Source organism: Corvus cornix, chromosome 23 (genome assembly GCF_000738735.6).
Source record: "Corvus cornix cornix isolate S_Up_H32 chromosome 23, ASM73873v5, whole genome shotgun sequence".
Taxonomy (NCBI): domain Eukaryota; kingdom Metazoa; phylum Chordata; class Aves; order Passeriformes; family Corvidae; genus Corvus; species Corvus cornix.
In genome coordinates, this window is record NC_046352.1 from 4,810,477 (window position 1) to 4,828,971 (window position 18,495).

The following is an 18,495-nucleotide window of genomic DNA, read 5'->3' on the forward strand; positions in this document are numbered from 1 at the left end:
GGTGCTCTGGCTCTGGGGGTGCCCCGGGTCCCTCTGAGGGTCCAGCCCTAAGGATGCTGCCGTTCCCACCGGGTCTGTGCCCGGTCTCTCTGTCTCCTACGGGTGATCCAGGGCCGAGGATGCTCTCGAGCCTCTGGGCGGTCCCTCCCTCCCCAGGGCGCTGCGCGCCGCGGGCTCCCGGTGACATCTAGTGGTGTCACACACAGGGACCGATACAGGGACCGACGCACGCAGGCACAGCGACACGGACACACGGACACGGCGGGGGGGTGGGGGGCGGATGGTCCGAGGATGCTGCTCGCCCCGGGGCGCAGCGCTGCACCCCCGGGGACCCTGCCCGCACTTGGCCAGGAAGAGCAGAGATGGGGACACCCTTCCTCTCCCCCCACTTCGCCTTATTTCCCCTCATATCCTTTCTCCAGGCTTCTTCTCCCTCAGGGATTTCCCATGGGGACTGCAGGATGCGCTCGGCAGTGCTGAAGGGCTTGCGGTGGGGGAGATGGAGAGTGGGGGGTCATGTCACCCCTCTGCCATTCCCCGATCCACCAGCCCAGCTGAGGGATGCTGGCTCCCAGAATGTCACTCCGGTGCTGCTGGTGGATGCAGGGATGAGCCAGAGCCATGCAAGGCCCAAAGACAAATGGTGACAAAGCCCCTGTGCAGGGGACAGTCGCTGGGGTTGTGCAGGGAATAGTCCCTGGGCTGACCCGGCAGGGCCTGGCGCATCCTGGCCTTTTTGGGGCTGGGGTGTCACAGGGTGCAGGGGCTCAGGTGGGTGCCTGGAACAGCCAGGGATGGAGGTGTGTCACACACACTGTTAGTGACTCATCTGCTTGGGGACTGAGTACACAGATCCCACTTCACGGTGATCTCCCTCTCACTTTTGGAGCCCCCCTGCCTCCGCTCCTGCCTGCGGTGACACCCTCCCTCTGCAGCGATGCCGGGGGTGCAGCTCCCCCTCGCTTTGTCATCGCTCTGTTGCCGTGCCAACGCGGTGGCCGTGTCCCTGCTCAGACATTGTCACCGCTGGGCCTGGCACAGGCAGCACCACCCGGCACCCACAGGTAGGGTTGGGGGACACGGGGGAGCTGCTTGGGTGTCTGCCTCCAATGCCCCCAATACATCGCTTAGACCCTCCTCAGCTATGAACTGGAGTGAATCCCCGCCCCTGCATGAGCCTATAGCCCCCATCAAGAGCAGAGACAGTCCCTGAGACCCCCCTGGGATTTTGGAGAGTCCCAGCCAGAGGCCACAGTGAGGGGCTGCCGGGCTGTGGAATGTGCATATGGCATCCTCCCCTCCAGGGCACGTGGGTTAACCAGATTTAACCAGAGAAAAAAACCCACGAAAAGTAAGGCGCACTGGATTTGCCCTGGGAGGGGGGAACTGGGGCTGTGCTTGGGGCTGCCGGGGGAACCGAGGTTGGGAGGGGAACAGGCAGGTCCTGGTGAAGAGGTCCAGTCACCTCCAGCTTTCCCAGCACTCAGTGGTGGGTAATGGGCAACTCAGAAGATCCCTTTCCCAACAGGCACAGCCTGTGTCCCACTGCCAGGGCCTGTGTCTGGGGGTGTTCGTTCCCTGTCCCTCCATCCTCGGTGCTATTGGGGACTGTGTTTGCCCTGTGTGAGTGCCAGCAGGGCCAGATGTTTGCATCTGGTGGGAGGGCAGGACCGGGTTATATGGATCCCCATCTGGGATCTCTGGAGGTACCAGCAGCCACTTGGCGTGATGACAGTTTGGGGGAGGCTGTTGTGATATGGGGGGAGCCAGTGCCTCTTTCTGTCCCCCCCAGCCTGGTCCCCCTTCCCGTCCCACAGAGCACCCCATGGCCCCAGGCAGTGAGACTGGACACAGGCGGCCTTTGCAGTGCAACTTAATGGGATAAACCAATTCCCTTAACCCACTTATCTGGCTGATCCAATAAAGGTGGCTGGGAATAAAGTGTGTGCGTGGTCTTAATGCATTGCCCTTCTCCACGCTCCCCCGGTCCTGGCAGCACCATGGGTCCGTCTGCCACAGCTGGCAGGGGGCTCCTCCCCAGAGGCAGTGCAGCGGGGCTGGGGCAGAGTGGGGACGTTGGACCCTGGGACTAGGACCAGCTGGCTCTGGGTGACAGGGAAAAGGAGAGGTGGCTGTGACAGTGGTGGAGGTGGCTCTAATCCATCGAGGGATAACCCAGCACAAAGCACAACGCAGGTGAGTTGTGGGGGCCATGGGAAGGGTCTCTGGTGTAGCTGTGGTTGGGTGACACCATGTGTTTGTTCCCCGCACCAGCACAGACATTCACTCAGCCCCACGTCCCCAGGGGCCATTGCTTTTGTCATGGAGGGGGTCCCTTGCTTGCCCCTGCGCTGCCTTCCTGTATCAGGGTTTGGGGGTTGTTGTGGGGGTCTGGGTGGGCTGGGAAGGGGGTGAAGGTGGGACATGAGATGGGCAGGGAGTGGGAGGGATGGGGATGGAGGGACAGTGTTGGAGGGATGGAGATGAAAAGGATGGAGGCAGGGACAGGCACAGAGGGACAAGGATGGAGGGGTACAGATGGAGGGACGGTTGTGGCAGGAGGGCTGGGGCAGGAGGAAGGGGGCAGGCAGGGCAAAGGCAGGGGCAGGAGGGTTGGGAAAAAGGACAGGAGCAGGGTGGCAGGAGCAGGAAGGTTGGGAAGGCCAGGAGCAGGCAGGCGGGGCCGGGAGGATCGGACAGGAGTGCAGGGGCAGGCAGGAGGTGCAGGAGCACAGGGGTGGGTGTGCCGTGGCGGCTGGGAGCCACCTCCAGGTGTGGGTGACGCAGCGAGAGCAGGAAGCGCCTGGCTCCGGGGCAGGTGAGGGTGGAGCGGACGGTGCCGGACGCTGCTCGGAGCAGGACCCTACCCGAGGTCCGGCCAGCCGGGACCTGCTGTCACTGGGGCCGCTGTGGCTTCGCTCCCCCCTCCTCTCTGTCCCTGCAGGCTGCCATGGACGGGGCCCCGCCGCCCACCAGCCCCACCGGGCTCTCGGCGTACGTGGCCGTGTCGCAGCTGCTGGGCCTGACGCTCCTGGCCACCACAGGTGCCTGGCTGGGCCGCTACCGGGGCGGCGTGGCCTGGCACAGCCCCCTCCAGTTCAACGCCCACCCCCTGTGCATGGTGCTGGGCATGGTGTTCCTCCAAGGTGACGGTGAGCAGGATGGTGGGACACGTGCCCTGTCCCAGCTGCAGCCTCCAAAGCCTGGAGCTGTGCTTGGGCAGGGAACAAAGGGGACGAAGTGGTGACAAAAGACACGGGGAAGGTGCTCCAGTATCACTGGGCGATGCTGGGTGCCACCCAGGGAGGTGGGGGGTCCCTGTGCATGCTCAGGTACCCTCTCTGTGCAGCTCTCCTCGTGTACCGGGTGTTCAGGCACGAAGCCAAGCGCTCCACCAAGGCGCTGCACGCGCTGCTCCACGGCCTGGCACTGGTCATCGCCCTCGTGGGTGAGTGCCGGGCTGAGGGGGGTGGATGGGGCAGGATGTGGCCCTGGGGGTGGGTGACAGGCCCTTCTCTGCAGGCATCATCGCTGTCTTTGAGTCGCACCGCACCAAGGGCATCCCCAACATGTACAGCCTGCACTCCTGGTGTGGCATGGCTGCCTTTGTGCTCTACCTCCTGCAGGTGAGGGCTGCGGAGCTCCTGGGCCCCCGGGAGGGAAGGGACTCTGCAGAGCCTGTGACATCCCCGTGTCCCCACAGTGGCTCCTGGGCTGTGGTTTCTTTCTGTTCCCTGGTGCCTCCTTCTCAGTGAGAGGACAGTACAAGCCCCAGCACATCTTCTTTGGCATCACCCTCTTCATCCTCTCCATCACGTCCTGCTTGTTGGGCATCACTGAGATGCTCCTCTTCAAAATCAGGTGGGTGACCAAGCTGGGGTGGGGGGGTGCCCCAGTCCCTGCTCAATCTGTGGCTCTTAAATCTCCCCTCGAGGCCTTTATTTCTGCTGCTGCTGAGTCACTTACCAGATGATGTTTAACAAGGGCCTGGATCCTGCAACAGCTTTCTTTGGGAATGTCGATAAAATGCCCAGTGCCACCTCCTTGTGTCCAGGTGTTTGCAGAACCACCCAGGAGACTCATGTCCCTAAGGCCTCTGCCCTCACAGCTGGAGGACACAGAGATGGCCCCAGCTGCACACTGGGGTCCCCACAGCCCCAGCACTGTGGGGACAGGGCTATGGGGCACCCCAGGAGCCATTTCCCTCTGGCAGGGAGGGTACTGGGCTGCCTCTAGCCCTAGTACAGGATTGTGCCACCAGGTTCATCTGCTGCCACCAAGTGTCTCTCCTCAAAGTGAGCAAAACACCGACATTCCTCTCTTGCTCTGATTTGGGGGAAGGGACCTTTCCCAAGGTGTGTGCCTGAAGGATGAGGATGAGGATGAGTAGAGGGTCCCAGCCAGGGTAGGGACAGGCCACCCATCTCTTAAGGCTTGAGCATCCCTTTCCACCCCCACAGTGATTCCTATAGCCACTTTGTGCCCGAGGGCATCCTGGCCAACACCCTGGGGGTGCTGCTGGTGGCCTTCGGGCTGGTGGTGTGCTACGTGCTGACACGGGAGGAGTGGAAGCGCCCGCCACTGGCCGAGGAGATGGCCTTGTCCATGGACTTCAAGACCCTGACAGAGGGCGAGAGCCCCAGTGGTGGCAGCCAGTGACATCCCCAGCTCCTGGTCTCCGGCACGGGCTCCTCGTGACGTCTGAAATGTTCCTGTGCACCCTGTCCCTGGTGGTTTGCATCTCTGCCCAGCCCTGGGTGACGACAACAGCTGGGGAAGGACACGCTTGGTGCAATGATGCCCTCTGGACTCAGCCTTGCTTGGCCTTAATCATCCTTAGCTCTCCCCTCCCCAGCCCCTGGTGACCCCCAAATGCGTCCCAGCTCTGTGGGAATGGCAGTGCTGTGGGCAGGGCAGGGGCTGGCAGGGGTATGAAGGAGAGGGGTCTCCAGGCTCTTCTCTCCTCTGGGGACAGGGAGTGGGAGCACAGATTTCCACCCTGTGGGCAGCCAAAGCCTATGGCCTGTTCCCAGTGGGCAGAGGGGATGTTTGCCCCCCCTGGGATGTCCCCACTCACTGGCAGCCCCTCACCCTCCAGCATGGCCACTTGTGGGGGACACTCCCCTAAAGGGCTCTCCAGGAGCGACCCTATGCTTGTGCAGGTTCGGCAGCTTCGTGTCTGAAGTGTTTTCTCCCCATGCATGATGTGTTTGCTCAGTGAATGCTCCCAACCTAATAAATGTTTGCAGCTAACCCTGTCCTCCTCCTGACTGCCCCCCCATCACAGTTGTGGGGGACCCCTGAGTTCCTACATCCCGAGGGTGGCCGGGAGAGGAGCTGCCTGAGCGGCTGGGGAGGATGGGTGGATGTTAGGGGTGGGATTGTCCTGTCCAGCACTGCAGACCTCAGTGGTGGCTGTGTGAAGGACCCCAGGGGGACATCTCCAGGCTCTGGCCATGCACTGGATGGTATAATTATTACACACTATATTATTATATGCCTTTTGCCGGTGGCAGCAGTAATGCTGCCTCTGTCGCCTCCTGCTCCTGGTGGTTCCCAGGTCCCTGTCCCCACCCCCATGCAATGACTGTGAGAAGCATCAGAACACTCCTTCACTGACCCCAGTGTGGGAAAAACAGCCGCCCAGACACAATTTCCAAGTGTTAACCATTTATAAATAAGTACATTTTTTCATACATACAGTTTTCATTGTACAGATTACAATCTGTATACATTGGGGGGGAAATGCATTCTTTTGAACTTTTCACATCTATCTCACAGCTCACATGTACAGACAAGAAAACTCTGCTCAAGCAAATACAGCAAAGGAAAAAATATGTTTTCTTCTTTCCTTAGAGATGAGAGGCGAAGGCCTCTGCTGTTGGCAGGGGCTGCTCTTCCCACTGCACAATATCACAACTGTGTGGTGTTCAATATATCAGAGAACAGAACATGCATTGGATAATATACTGTACAGAGAGGAAGTCCTTTACATCAGAATTATAGAAAAGCTAAAGGAAAATTTAAGTGTCTTAAAGATCTTCCCAGCAAGTGTCTCAGAGGATGGCAACCAGGGAGTTGTACAAAGCACGAGGTGGGTGTACTGGACGTGTTTGTACCCAACTCAGAGCCTCTCGGATGTGAAGACAGAAAGGAGATGGAACACTAAATGCAACACTATGGCAAAGAAAAGGCTGGACAGGGATGAGCCCGGCAGTACTGGCAGAGTCCACACGAGTCTCTGGGTTATCAGTCTAGTGACACAATGGACTTTATGTAGCACACAGTGCTGCTCTCAGTGTCTGGCTGAGCAGTGCACAGTGAGGCAGAACTGTGGGGATCCAGCTCCATGGGCACGAGGCTTTCCCACCTACCCATCCCGAGCCTGACTTGCCTCCCCACTGCTGTCCCTGGACAGCATCACCCAAAGGGACAAAGTCTTTTGGCAAAGCAGCCCTCTGTTTTCACAACCACGGGATGCAATCCCCTCAGATGGGACCCGGCTGCTGACTCCCCAGTACTGTGAGTTAGAAAATGGCAGGAGGAAGGATATGGTGGGTGGGTTGGGTGTCTGTTGGCTTTTCCCGGTGACGGCCGTGCTCGCTGTGCTCCTCTTGGGTTGGTCTGTACCAGCTGTGGAGAGATCCAGCTGTATAGTCAAGAGTTGGACACGAATGCATCTTGCTAAAGAATTGAGCCCTTAGTGGTTTATATTAGAAAAAAGAGTTTGATTGAATGAAAATCCAGCAATTATTCACACAAAGCTGAAAAAAACGGAGATTCACTTTCAACCATTGTGCTTTGTGTCCAACACACCCCCCACCAGCCTGCGCAGTGCAGCTGGCACGGGGTGAAGGCATTGATTTGCAGAGGTCCCAGCAGGTACAGCAGCTCTTCCCCTAAGCCCTTGGGTAAACACCAATATCCCGGCAGAAGAGTTATCTTGAATTCCCAAGACTACAGCAAAGTACAACCACCAAGGAGCTCGTGACAGCTCACTGTGGACCCCCGCAGACGAGGAAGGCGGAGGACGAGCAGGCACGCCGGCTTGCTTGGTTCTCTAGGTAAGGCGGAGCTGGCACTTCGGTTTTAGCTAGACTTCTCCTGGGTAACCCTGGATATACAGCAACCTTTGTAAAGGGGCCTGAATTACTCCCAGTTTACTACCCACCCTGGTTCCAGACCTAATCCCAGTATGACTCCAGTGTTTGGCACACACACGCTCATGTGTTCACACCAGCCACATGGTTTTCTTTACAGCCAGGTTAAAGAAAAATAACCAAAAAGTTCAGTGCTCGGACAGACCCAGCTGGGCACTGGTGCCACAGCAGGCAGACAGATGCACAGACACACATCTCAGATTGCTGGAGCCAGCACAGTCCTCCCAAACAGTGACACAGAGAAGGCAGCTCAGGCTGTGCCTTCTTTGGAGATCGATCCTAAAGGATCTGTCTTTGTAAAACCCTCACTTTCCTAAGCACTTTGATGCCCACTCAAGACTATGTCCAAAGCCCTCTGATGCCACTCCCAGCCTGGCTGGGGGGACCCTGCAGACCCCTCACTGGGTGGGTGTCCCCTCCCCTGGGACCACAACATCCTTCTGACCTGGGAGGAAAGCAAGAGCCAATGAATCTCCACTGAGGGATGGGGCAGACACCCACACCTGATGCTGGGAGAGAAGATTCCAGCTCTGCGGCGACACACTTGGAGCAGCCACAGGTGAGGACGAGAGACACCTGGTGGGAAAGCTGGCTAAAGAAAGGGGTCAGCTTCAGCATCACTTTTGGCATTGCCTTCCCCATGCACCCCAAGAACTAAAACTGGAGTTTCAATGTCATCAAGAACCTGCTTTACTAGGTGCACCCAAAATCCTACTTGCTCGAAGATGGGGCTTGACAGTGGTACCACTGCAGCTGGCATGAAGGCACCAGCTGGCAGCACTGTCCTGCATCTTAATTACTCAAAGAGTAATTAAATATGTAGCACAGATGTACAGAACGGCACACTGTCTGAAACTGAGTGTGATCCCACAGTGTGGCCTGGGCTTGTCAGACCTAGATCCAAGAGTAGAGGATGAAGGGCCTTCAGGGTGAGATCTGACCTTGTGCTCTCCCAAGCCCAATGGGGCCACGCCAGCACAACACAGAATGACCCCTGCTTCTCCTCATGCAAAGCCCAAATCATGACTTTGAAGACACAGGGGACTGAGGAAGAACAGCTTTTCCAGGAAGCAATGTGCTTCTTATCCAGCCGGTGACCACAGCAGCCATCCTGCCTTGACTGTCCCTAAGAGAATTGCTGGGGAAGTGCTTTAAAACCACTGCAAAGAATATTGTATTCAAAAATTACTCAATCTGTTGATGCTTATATACAGGAGTCAGTTCTTGTGCTATAAATGTTATTATTCATTGCTTTGTTTCTTTTCTTTTTCTTTTTTTTTTTAAAAATACACTAAGAGACATGAGCTGTTTTGCTATTTTCTAATGAAGACACTACTCACGCTTAAATATCCAGTATTTATCATAGTAACAAATTCAAACAGTAAAGTGCACCCATTTACAGAGAGAACAGATGGAAAACCATTAGTGCAAGAATTCTGTGAAAAATGTAACACGTGGAATTGTGAAAAAACCTGCACGCCGCAGTGTTTCAAGCCTTCTTCAAATTTGTGGTTGTGTTAAAAGTGTGAGCTGTTTTCTCTTTCCCTTAAAACATCTACAGAAACGGAAAAGTTACTGTGAGGGGATGCTTTGAAGGACAGGACTGGGAGCACAAGGCAGTGAGGAGCAAAAGCAAAGCAAAGCAAGGGCAGTTCTCCTGTTACTGCTCCTGGACCACCCTGCTGGCGTTGCAGTGGAGAGGAGCCACTGACAGCCACAGTGTGTCTCACTCAGCCGGATAAAACAGGGACAGGGCTCAACTGGGTTACTTTTTCCTTTCAAAGAAGCAACTAAAGGTAGGAAGCCACTCACTCAGGCAGAAAGCTGGAGGATGTGAGGCGCTGAGCAAAGTGACTGATGCTGCTCCAGACCCAGGATACGTCTCCCAGCTATGGGTGTGTGGGATGCAAAGGAGAAATTGGTTCTTCCTTACAAAACAGAGCATGTTGTTTCAAAAAAGAGGAAAGAAAACCATCACACCCCATTTGCAAGGGGAGAAACAGTGCACAGAGCTGGGTGTCCCCAAGGGGGACCCACCCCATCAAGGGGGTCCTAGCCAGCCCCTCCATTTTACAGAGCCCTGGGATAAAGCAAAGAGTCAGCACTGGGTTGCACCTCAAGGAAGAAAACACCAACCTCAATCCAAATAGTGGCTTTGGCAAAGACCAAATGCCCCAAGAGAGCCCCAAAATCGCCAAAACTCACAGAGGAACCCCCCCTTCCAAATGCTCTCCATATGTCTATGAGACACAAGCCTCCCCTGGCCCAAGGTGTGCATGTCCCAGCTTGCTCTGAGCAAATTAGGCAATTAAATAGCAACGAGATGTGCTGAGCCACACACAGGGGGAAAAAAAAGCCCCATCAAAGCCAGGGTTTGCTTAAAGAGTTGTGGACCCTGTCCTGAGCTGGTGTGAATGGGTGCAGCTGCAATGGTGTGGCACTGGGATATGCTCACTCACACCAGTGCAGGTTGGAGCCGTGATTTGGTTCAGCAAGTCCTGCAATCGATTCACAGTAGCCCTTTGGAGACCCCGAAGGTATCGCTCCCCTGCTCAGCACTGAATTGCTCCGAAGAGTTGATATGAGTGAGATTTGGCATTGGGCAACAGGCACTAGTTTGCTTTAAAACAAGCTACAGCGTTACCACTCTCCCTCCTGTCATCCCACCCTTCACCCTCAGGAACGGAAAAGGCAGATTACAAACCCACCCAGGAATAAAGGAATCAGTAAAGGAAGTTCTTCCCCCCACCGCAAAAGAAATTTTCAGCAAATAATTGAAAAATTATTGAAAATCCTACAAAAAGGATTTTGGAACTGGCTCCTGCTTTTCATGCCATCTTCATGTGACCTGCATTTGATTACAAAACCGAAAATAATAGAAAAAACCCAACCCGAACTGGAAAATGTCCTGAAATAGATAACATAAATAAATTATAAATAGGTCTCTCTTAACTACAGCTTCTCAAAAAGCAACACATGGTCTCCACCATGTACAGATATGGAACATGGTGTCCCTTTCCAGGACTGCAGGAACAGAGGATCTTAGAGGAGCACAGCCCTTGCTACAGCCCCTGCTCCCTGTCAGGAGTGAGCCAGAGGGAAGGGATGCTGCAGGGCTGGGACTGCAGAAAGACCCTTCCTCTTTTGGGACCACCATGCCATGTTCTACATCCTCATAATAAAAAAATGTAAAAAAAATTAAGAATTGCAATTTTCCTCTTTGAATGTCATTTTGTAAGTCAGATTTTTGCTTTTCCTTACAAGTGATAAATGCCCCCCAGATGAACACTAACTTGCCCCATGCAAATGCTGTGGGTGAGGTGCAGTCTGCCAACAGTGTGAAGAAGTTAGTGCAATCCCAGTTCATGCACAAGAAGTCCCTGGCCAATTCCCTTGGCTGATTAAAACACATAACAATGGGCCAACCTTAATCCTTCAATGCTTGTAAAATGCCCCAGAGCAAAGGAATCAGTGTGAGGGCACCTGGTAGGTACTTGGAAAGCAGCAAAGTGCTGTGTGATCCCCATGCCTTCTGGCCGATGACAAGTTAAATAAGGAAGGAAAGCGCTGTAAACCAGCAGAATCAGGATGGGTGTTGTGGGTGCTGTGCATAGCTACTGGTGTTAAATCACATCACCGAGGGCAATCTGCTCTTTGGGGCAAAGAGCCAAATGACCTGGCTGGCACGGGGACCTGTGGATGCAGCCTTGGGAAAGGCTCTTGTGGAATTCCCTAGGAATTCCCATCAGAGTTGAGTAAGAGATCATTGAGACAAAATAAACCAATCTAAATCCACGGCAGTTGTCTCTTGAAAAAGAGCTGGTTACCTCCTGCTGCGTAGGGATATCTCTGGACCACCCCACACCATGGACTAAGATATCCTGGTTGGAACTTTGCTGGAATTGGGCAAACGATACTGGCTCGGCTGATGTTGGCTTCAAAGTCAGCTAGGGAACGAAAGGGCTGGAGCACGTGCATGGCTGTCTGACCACCACATAAAGTACCGGAGAAACTTGGTCATGTAGCTACCCAAGAGAAATAAAAATAAAAATAATAATAATTATAATAATATGCATGGAAATCAAGCTTGGAAGTGTGTGCTGAAAACATGAAGGTCTCACTCCAACAAGTGTCTTTTACACATTAGACTCCACAAATGGTCTCTTTGGTTTGATTGGGGACGTCTGCCCTTGCCTGGAGTCCCTGGAGAGCTGCCTGTACAGGTTATCCTGGTAGGCCTGTGCCACGGGCAGCGTCCTTGCCACCTTGACGTCGGGGTATGAGGAGGCTTGGGTGACTCTCTCCAGGAGGTCTCCTCGGGACCCATTGGCCAGCATCCCATGGGGGCTGTAATAGTCCTCCTCTAGCAAATGGCCATTCTGTGCATTGTTGGTTTTGTTATAAAAGGCAATGTTGCTGATTGAAGAGGGTGGGCTAAAGGATTCTGGCTGGGGCAGATTGCCAGGAGATGTAGGACTAATGACAGTGTCCACTGATGACACAGCCCAGGTCCGGTTCTGCTGATGGAGATGGGGGTACTGCTGAGTCCGAGCAGTTTTATCTATGATTCCCATGAATGGCGTGGTCCGGGAACGGGCTGGCTCACTGGGGTAGCCCCCCTGTGTGGGCGAGACTGGAGACAGCTCATCGCATGATCTGTCGTAGGCTGGCTTGAGGGGAATCTCCATTTGCTGAATTGAAGCAGAGGGGCGAAAGTTGGGAGTCAGGTTGGAGGTGGAGGAGATGCTATTGCTGGAAGGGGAAAAGCGGAGGCCAACGCTCTGAGAGTGGAGTAGAGGCCTTGGAGTCGGTGGGTGAGGCTTGATTTCGCTGGGATTGACTGTGATGGGCCTTCTTATGAGATGAGACACATCTGGAGAGCCCAGCTGGTTGGCCGGGAGGGAAGAACGCTCCAGGTCAAGCTTCGAGTGGCACACCGGATAGTAGGAGGCGGACTGGCTTCGCCCAATCTGAGGCGTCTGGCTGTATCTCATCCCCCCTCTGTATGCTGAGGATGGTCTCTGTGGAAGGTCTTCTTTGGCCAGCCCTCCGTGCTGACAGATGGCTCCGGCGCTGAGACTCGCCTGTACGTGCTGCACGGGCCTGCTGTCACCCACGATGCCCCCGATGGAGCCCTGGTAGACCAGTCGGCTCTGGCTGACCCCCATGTCCCCTGATGATGACTGGTACTTGCTGGCCATCGAGTGGGCAACCTGGCTGTATGCACCAGTTGGGATGACAGTACTAGAATGGACGGCAGAGCTGGGCTGATTGCTCCTCACGATCTGTGCCTTGGCTGGCTGCAGCCTCAGCCCTGGCTGTGGCACGGCCACAGGGAGCTGGGGCATCTGGAAGGATCTCTGCGTCATCTTGGATAGCGGAGACTTGGGTCTGCCGGGGAGCTGGGTGACCCCGCTGGGCTCCTGCTGGTAACGGACTGGGGAGCCGGACTGGGACCTATAAACACTCATGCTCTCTGCGGGGGGACTGGCGCGGTACTGGGGGCCTCTGCGAAGGGGAGACGGTGGTGGGCTCTGATACTCCTTCCCTTGGCTTCCGACGGGAGGGGGGCTGAAGCGGTAAGTGGAGCCCTGGTGAGCTGGGGATGTGTGTGGAGGACTGGGTCTGTAATGTGAGTTTTGGTGTGTCGGAGACAGAGCAGGAGATGTGGACTGGTACCCCTGCCTGGTCGGTGAACCCACAGAGCTGTTGGACCTGAAATCAAAGACCTGATGAGAGCCAAGAGGTGAGCCAGAAATATAGGCTGAGTCCCTGTGAGCTGGAGATGGAGGTGGGCTCTGGATGATGGGCAGCCCTTGGTTTGGCCTGGACTCTGTCTGCAGGCCAATGGAAACGTTTTCTACATCCTGCTCAAGGTATTCCTCCTCAAAGATATCTTGCACAGAATACAGCTCTTCATGCTGGGCTTCGGGTTCTGGCTCTGCTGGGAGTGGCGGTGGTGGCTGCTGCTGCTGCTGCTGCTGCTGCTGCTGCTGCTGCTGCTGCTGCTGCACCTGCCTGCACTCCTCCTCCACCCGCATCAGCAGCCGCTGGATCTCACGGTTGTTGGGACACAGCTTGATGGCCTCATTCAGGTCCTCCAGGGCTGCTGAAAACTGCCTGCTTGACAAAGGAATAGAAATGAGAACGGAAAGTACTCTGGATTTGGATGGAGCTGTTTTCAGAGATTCCAGGGGGATAAAGTGGCTTTTGCATGTTACTGAGGGAGAGATCTGTGATTGCTACTGCTTGCTGCACCTCTCACATGCTGCCTTATGGGCCTCCCTCAGATTTATGTTATCCAAACAGAGGGAAAATTCTGGAAAAGAAGGGAACAGTCCTGAGATGGCACAATCCAGACTTGCAAACACGCCTGTCCTCTGCAGCATATGTTAGGGGCTAATTAATTACTCCCCCTAGCACCACCATGAGCTTCACCTCTGTGTTAGCAAAGGGGACACCAACAGATTGATTACCCCAAGCCCAACTCACCACTGCTGTAAACAAGCTCTGACAGAACTACAACCACTTACGCCACTGAAAATTTAACTTCTCCCTGATGCCAAGACCACACAGCATCAGGCCTGGCTCCAGAGCTCAGGGGCTCCCACAGGTCAGCGCTCTCGGCAAGGCTTGTCTCTCCAATTTTACAGTGGATTTGGCTAACTTCTTTGGAATGAAGGAATCAAGCAATGTGCCAGAGGCTGTGAGCTGCCCAGGGAAGCCTTTGTGTGGGAAAGGCCAGCCTAGGAGGTGTAACAGGGAGGTGAGGGTTTGGGAAGGGGATTGTCATTTACAGGGACACAGTTCACTGTGGAGCAAAACTATGTGTTTGAACATGACTGTGATCTGGGAAAACCCACCCAGATGGGGGAAAAGCTCCCTATCAGTGATCTCCCCAGCACCTCCCAACACCGGCCTCATCTTTTGTACAAGCCATTGAAGATTAGGTGGAAGAAGGAAAAGCCTCCTCTTCTACCCAGGGGTGCTCCTGGGCATAGACTGGGATGGGGAGAAGCAAAGCCAAAATGGTGACAGTTTCTGTTGGAGAGACCCAGGGAGAAAAGGACACTGGTATGTGGGAGGCTGATACCATCTGGAGAGGAACATGGGTCTTCAGGTTCCCCATAATGTTTTGGGAACAATGCAGAAGAAACCATTAAAGGAAAGGCATGAGGTGTGTGTGTGGCTCAGCTTGCAGGGCTCCTCTGTGGAACAGAAGGTTATGGCTTCACCTCCCACATCAGGACCTGGTGGACCTGCACCAGCTGGGCCACTTCCACATTTGCCTCCAGCAAGGAATGTCACACAGTGGTGGTGTCTGCTGAGCTGGGATGTTTGCACAGAGGGGCTCACACACCTGCACTGCCATGTGAGACATTCTGGCTGCCAATTAAACAGAGATGCAGTGGCAGGGTGCCCAGTCCTTGAGAATACGACTCCCAAGCAGCACTCCTGCTCATTAGGAATGGCAAATGGATTTAATCTCACATCTTTTAGCCTTCAGGCAGGTAGGTGAACAAGGGAGATCCCTGCGCTGCAGCTCTCCAGGAGCTGGCTGCAGTGCTCTGGGCACAAGTTCTGGCTGGAGGCTCCCTGGCCAGTGCCTGCCTGCAGCCACTGCCCAGCTAGTCAGCAGCATCTGCTGGGCAGAAAGGGCTGCAGGACAGAGATGCACAGATTTTAAGGCTAGAGGAGACCACTGTGATGAATGAGTCTGCCCTCTTGCACAACACCGGCCATAACCCATATTCTGCTTTGAGTCCAAGTTGTGGTCAAACTAAAGTGTACTTTGAAACAAAGAACATCCCACTTTGGTGTCCAGGTCTCCGGTGTTGTAAGATGTCCAGACAAAGTTCCACTACGACAAACCTCCCAAAACATTTGGATTCAGAAATCACCAAATGAGGGAGGGCATTACTTTGGCGTTCAGGAAGTTTGTGATCTCACTAATGAACGTTCCTTGGCCATTTCTTCCCATGGGGGCACTGCCTGGCTTTGCAGGGTGGGTGCCCACAGCTGATGTGCCAGGCTCACAGAGACTGGCCCCTCACACCCGTCTCTCTCTCCCTCCTCACCTGCTGCTGCGTTTGGCCCTTGCTCTTGCATAGTAAGCTTCGTAAGATTTCGGTTTCAGCTCCAGTGCTTTAGTGGCAAATTCCTCCGCCATTCCAAAATCCTGCCATTTGAATAGGTGTGCAGGTAAGTTAACTGAATAAATTTAGAAACAAAAATACATACAGCATGGGAAGAAAACAAACTTAGTATGGACTTTTTTTTTCATATTGCATAGAAAACTCAATGGCATTGGAATGTTTCACATGGATTCAACATCATTTACAGACAGGGAGCTATGATGGCATTTCCAAAGACTCAAGTGTGGTTAACGCAAGTTGCTGTCATCACCCACTGAGGCCAGCAAGCCTCATTGTGTCCCCAACAAGTGCATGTAAATCCCTCTCCAACAACCTACAGTCTTGAGGAAACATCTGGTCTTGCAGAGGCTGGAATGTTATCTCACGAATGATTTTTTTCCATAGTTGAAAGCAATAGGAAACCTTTCCCATGCCCTTCTGCTTCCCTGAACGCACTGACATTCTTCGAGGGGCTCAAGAAAACTGCCTGTGAAGGGCAGGGCTGCATTAGCTACAAACACGACTTGCCTGGCAAAGGTCTCCTATCAGTCCCACTGTTCCTCACTTCTCCACGACAGCTCACCTGGGAGGAGAGTTTGGGAGCAGGCAGAGGGGACTGCTCTGGCTGCTTTCCAGGGGCAGTGCTGTGAGACCAGACTATCAGCTCTGGTACAGACCCTGTCACCACCCTCCTTGTCCTGAACGCTACACATCCCACTAAGCTCAGCTGAAGCTCAGCACTTGTGAAGGAGAACTCCTCCTGGTGGGGAGGATTCCATCTCACATCCAAACACTGCTTTGGACTGCTGCACTGGGCTATGACCTGAGCAGCTCTGGGAGAAAGGACTGAATAGAGCTGCTCCTGATTTGTTCAAAAACTTGTGAAGCCAACTCTTGCTATGGGCATGCCCCGCCTGGGGAAGCTTTTATACTTCTGTTTGACCTGCAGTAGCAGTTACTGAGGAGTTATTGTCCAACAGACTGAATTGGGAATGCAGTCATGAGACAGGTACCTTTATGGCCTCATCTACAGGTGCAAAAACTGCAGGAGCAATTGCAACCCTCTGAATTTTTCCTCACAAAACCTGGCATTCCCCAGCTAATGATAAACCAAAAATCTTTTCCTCAAAGCACAGGACAAGAGCTGGAGTTGCTTAGCTGAAAATTGGCTGGTTTAAAGAGAAGGTTCACACTTTTTCTCCAAACTGTGTTTGTTCACCAGCATTAAGATTTTACTCCCATTGTTTTCCATCTTTCTTCCTCACAGAAAAAGAAATGGTGTCCCAAAAGCTCCTTCTCCTCCAGTGTAACCTTTGCTGGCTCATGACTTTGGCAATGTCGCTTTTTGAGTTTATGGGGACTTTAATTTGTGGAGGTGAAAGCCCCTGCATGCCGAGCCAGGGAAGGTGGCATTTGTGTGCTGGCAAAACAGGCACCTGCACGAGCTGGTTGCTGGATGCTGCCAGATGGGAGTGGGGAGAGTGACAGGGATCTGGAAGTTCTGGGATGAGAAGGAGTCTTGTGGGGGTGTTTCTGGATGAGTCACTGCCCTGGGGAAGTGCTAACCCCCTAAGCATATGTTCCTTCATTTGAAATTTATTAGTATTCAAAGGAGCACCTCTCCTGGCTCCTCCTCACTGCTGCCCCAGAAATCTGGAAAATGCCTCCACCCCCATGTGACGATGTGAACATCATCATCAAAAGGGAGTAATAAAAAATTCAAAGAGCTATAAACATAGTAATGAATTTTTAATCAACTGAAATGCATATTAAATCATTACTGCTTTGGAATTACAAAATGTCAGTGCTCTGTGAAGGACAACCAGGTTACAGGAGAGGTCTGAGAAGCCAGAGCATGATTAGGGGTGGACGCGTCTCTGCAGAGGCACAAAGCTGTCGGGCTGTGCTCAAGGCCATGAAAAGAGGGGACACTTACGTTCATTTTCCTTCGACACCGGGAGAGGTTGAGAAGCAGTGACACCTTCAGCTCTCGGAAGGTTTTCAGGTCTTCTCCAAACCCTTCTCTGGGGAATTTTTTCAGAGCATACTGGTAGCGCTGGGCAGCCTCTTTCACTTTACCTTTCTATTAGAAACAAAACACATCAAAACTCATCCTTGGGTTGAGTTTACTTCCCTGCAGAGAACTCACTCACCAGCCCCACCAATGTTTTAGGTGGCTAAGGAAGTGCAACTTCACTATTTAGCTCTTTCCTAGAAAGGAAAGGCAGAACATTTGATTAAGGGAACATCTGAGCTGGAAAGGCAGATGCCTTGCACAAGTTGAGATCTCCCACTTCATACAGAGCTGTCACACTACAGCAGGAAACATGGAGAAATAGTGTTAACTCGATACAACTCCATCTGGCTCCTGGCTGGATGGTCTTTTGAGCTGGGTGATCAGTTACCCATTCCTGGAAAACACCCTCCACCCAAAGCTTAATACACATCCAGGAGCATAAGGAACACAAACTGCGGGACTTTGGGTGGAGCTCTGGGGCTCAGAGAAGCCTCTGCAATAGCAAAGATAAGTGTTATGGCACTGCCGTGGCTCTGAACTTGGACAAACAGGGTGAGACTCACCTCTCTGGACTTCAGATGTTTAAAAGTCTACATCTAAGTCTGTTAACTGGGTTCCATTTACAATTATTGGTATGCAACAACAGTCACCTTCAAAGGTGACTCATCTTTCCTATTTTGGGCAACTAATTTTGGGATGGGATGATGTGCACCCTGAACGGGGACAGCTGACAGCCAGGGTGAGAGAAAGAGGGCAGGATGGGATCTAGGACACACACAGCTCCTTGTGACCCAGACATAAATTTTGCAGCTACAAATAGAGAGTTTTAAAATCTTGTAGACTCAGGTTTCTCAGCTGTATCATGTATCTCTGGCAGATAACTCCAATTACAATGCCAGCTTTGCATATTTTCTGCTTCACCCTTAGAGCCTCACAGTGAATCATTGTTGTACTTGCACATTTTCTGTGTGTGTGCAAATCTCCAGGTTTTAAAGATCGGCTTAAAACAAACACACAACAAAAAAAGACTCCCTAACTGTAACAGTGGAATGTCTCCCACGGGCTAAAGGACATGACAAAGCCAGCTGTGTCCTGACAATCTGTTTTCATTGCAAAAAGTTTATTCCAGGAGTTTTTCTGGGATGTTCTATCCCGTTGCCTTGATCCCCAACAGTGAGCCTAG

General features: G+C 53.3%; 2 protein-coding genes across 14 annotated transcripts in view; one reads left to right on the forward strand and one right to left on the reverse strand.

Moving 5' to 3' along the window:
- The first annotated feature begins 990 nt into the window (after window positions 1-990).
- On the forward strand, window positions 991-5,253 carry LOC104698642 (cytochrome b561). Of its 4 annotated transcripts, none has more exons than XM_039564722.1 (7): window positions 991-1,064; window positions 2,117-2,196; window positions 2,945-3,152; window positions 3,350-3,448; window positions 3,523-3,626; window positions 3,704-3,861; window positions 3,985-4,446. In XM_039564722.1, exons 3-7 carry the CDS (start codon window positions 2,951-2,953, stop codon window positions 4,328-4,330), a joined length of 909 nt encoding a protein of 302 aa, XP_039420656.1. In that variant the 5' UTR covers window positions 991-1,064; window positions 2,117-2,196; window positions 2,945-2,950; the 3' UTR covers window positions 4,331-4,446. The 4 variants fall into 4 exon arrangements, with proteins under 4 accessions (XP_039420656.1, XP_010412360.2, XP_039420658.1 ...); XM_010414058.3 differs by lacking the exon at window positions 3,985-4,446 and adding an exon at window positions 4,461-5,253 and having other exon boundaries at window positions 997-1,064; window positions 1,997-2,196; XM_039564724.1 differs by having other exon boundaries at window positions 997-1,064; window positions 1,997-2,196.
- A 400-nt stretch (window positions 5,254-5,653) lies between these two features.
- Window positions 5,654-18,495, reverse strand: part of TANC2 (tetratricopeptide repeat, ankyrin repeat and coiled-coil containing 2) — a 195,641-nt gene continuing 182,799 nt past the window's right edge. For all 10 annotated transcript variants that reach the window (XM_039564476.1, XM_039564478.1, XM_039564480.1 and 7 more), the window contains 3 exons: window positions 17,232-17,378; window positions 15,239-15,339; window positions 5,654-13,280 (listed from right to left, as the gene is read on the reverse strand). In XM_039564476.1, coding sequence (XP_039420410.1) covers window positions 11,297-13,280; window positions 15,239-15,339; window positions 17,232-17,378 — 2,232 coding nt within the window. In that variant the 3' untranslated portion in view covers window positions 5,654-11,296. The remainder of the gene's footprint in view (window positions 13,281-15,238; window positions 15,340-17,231; window positions 17,379-18,495) is intronic.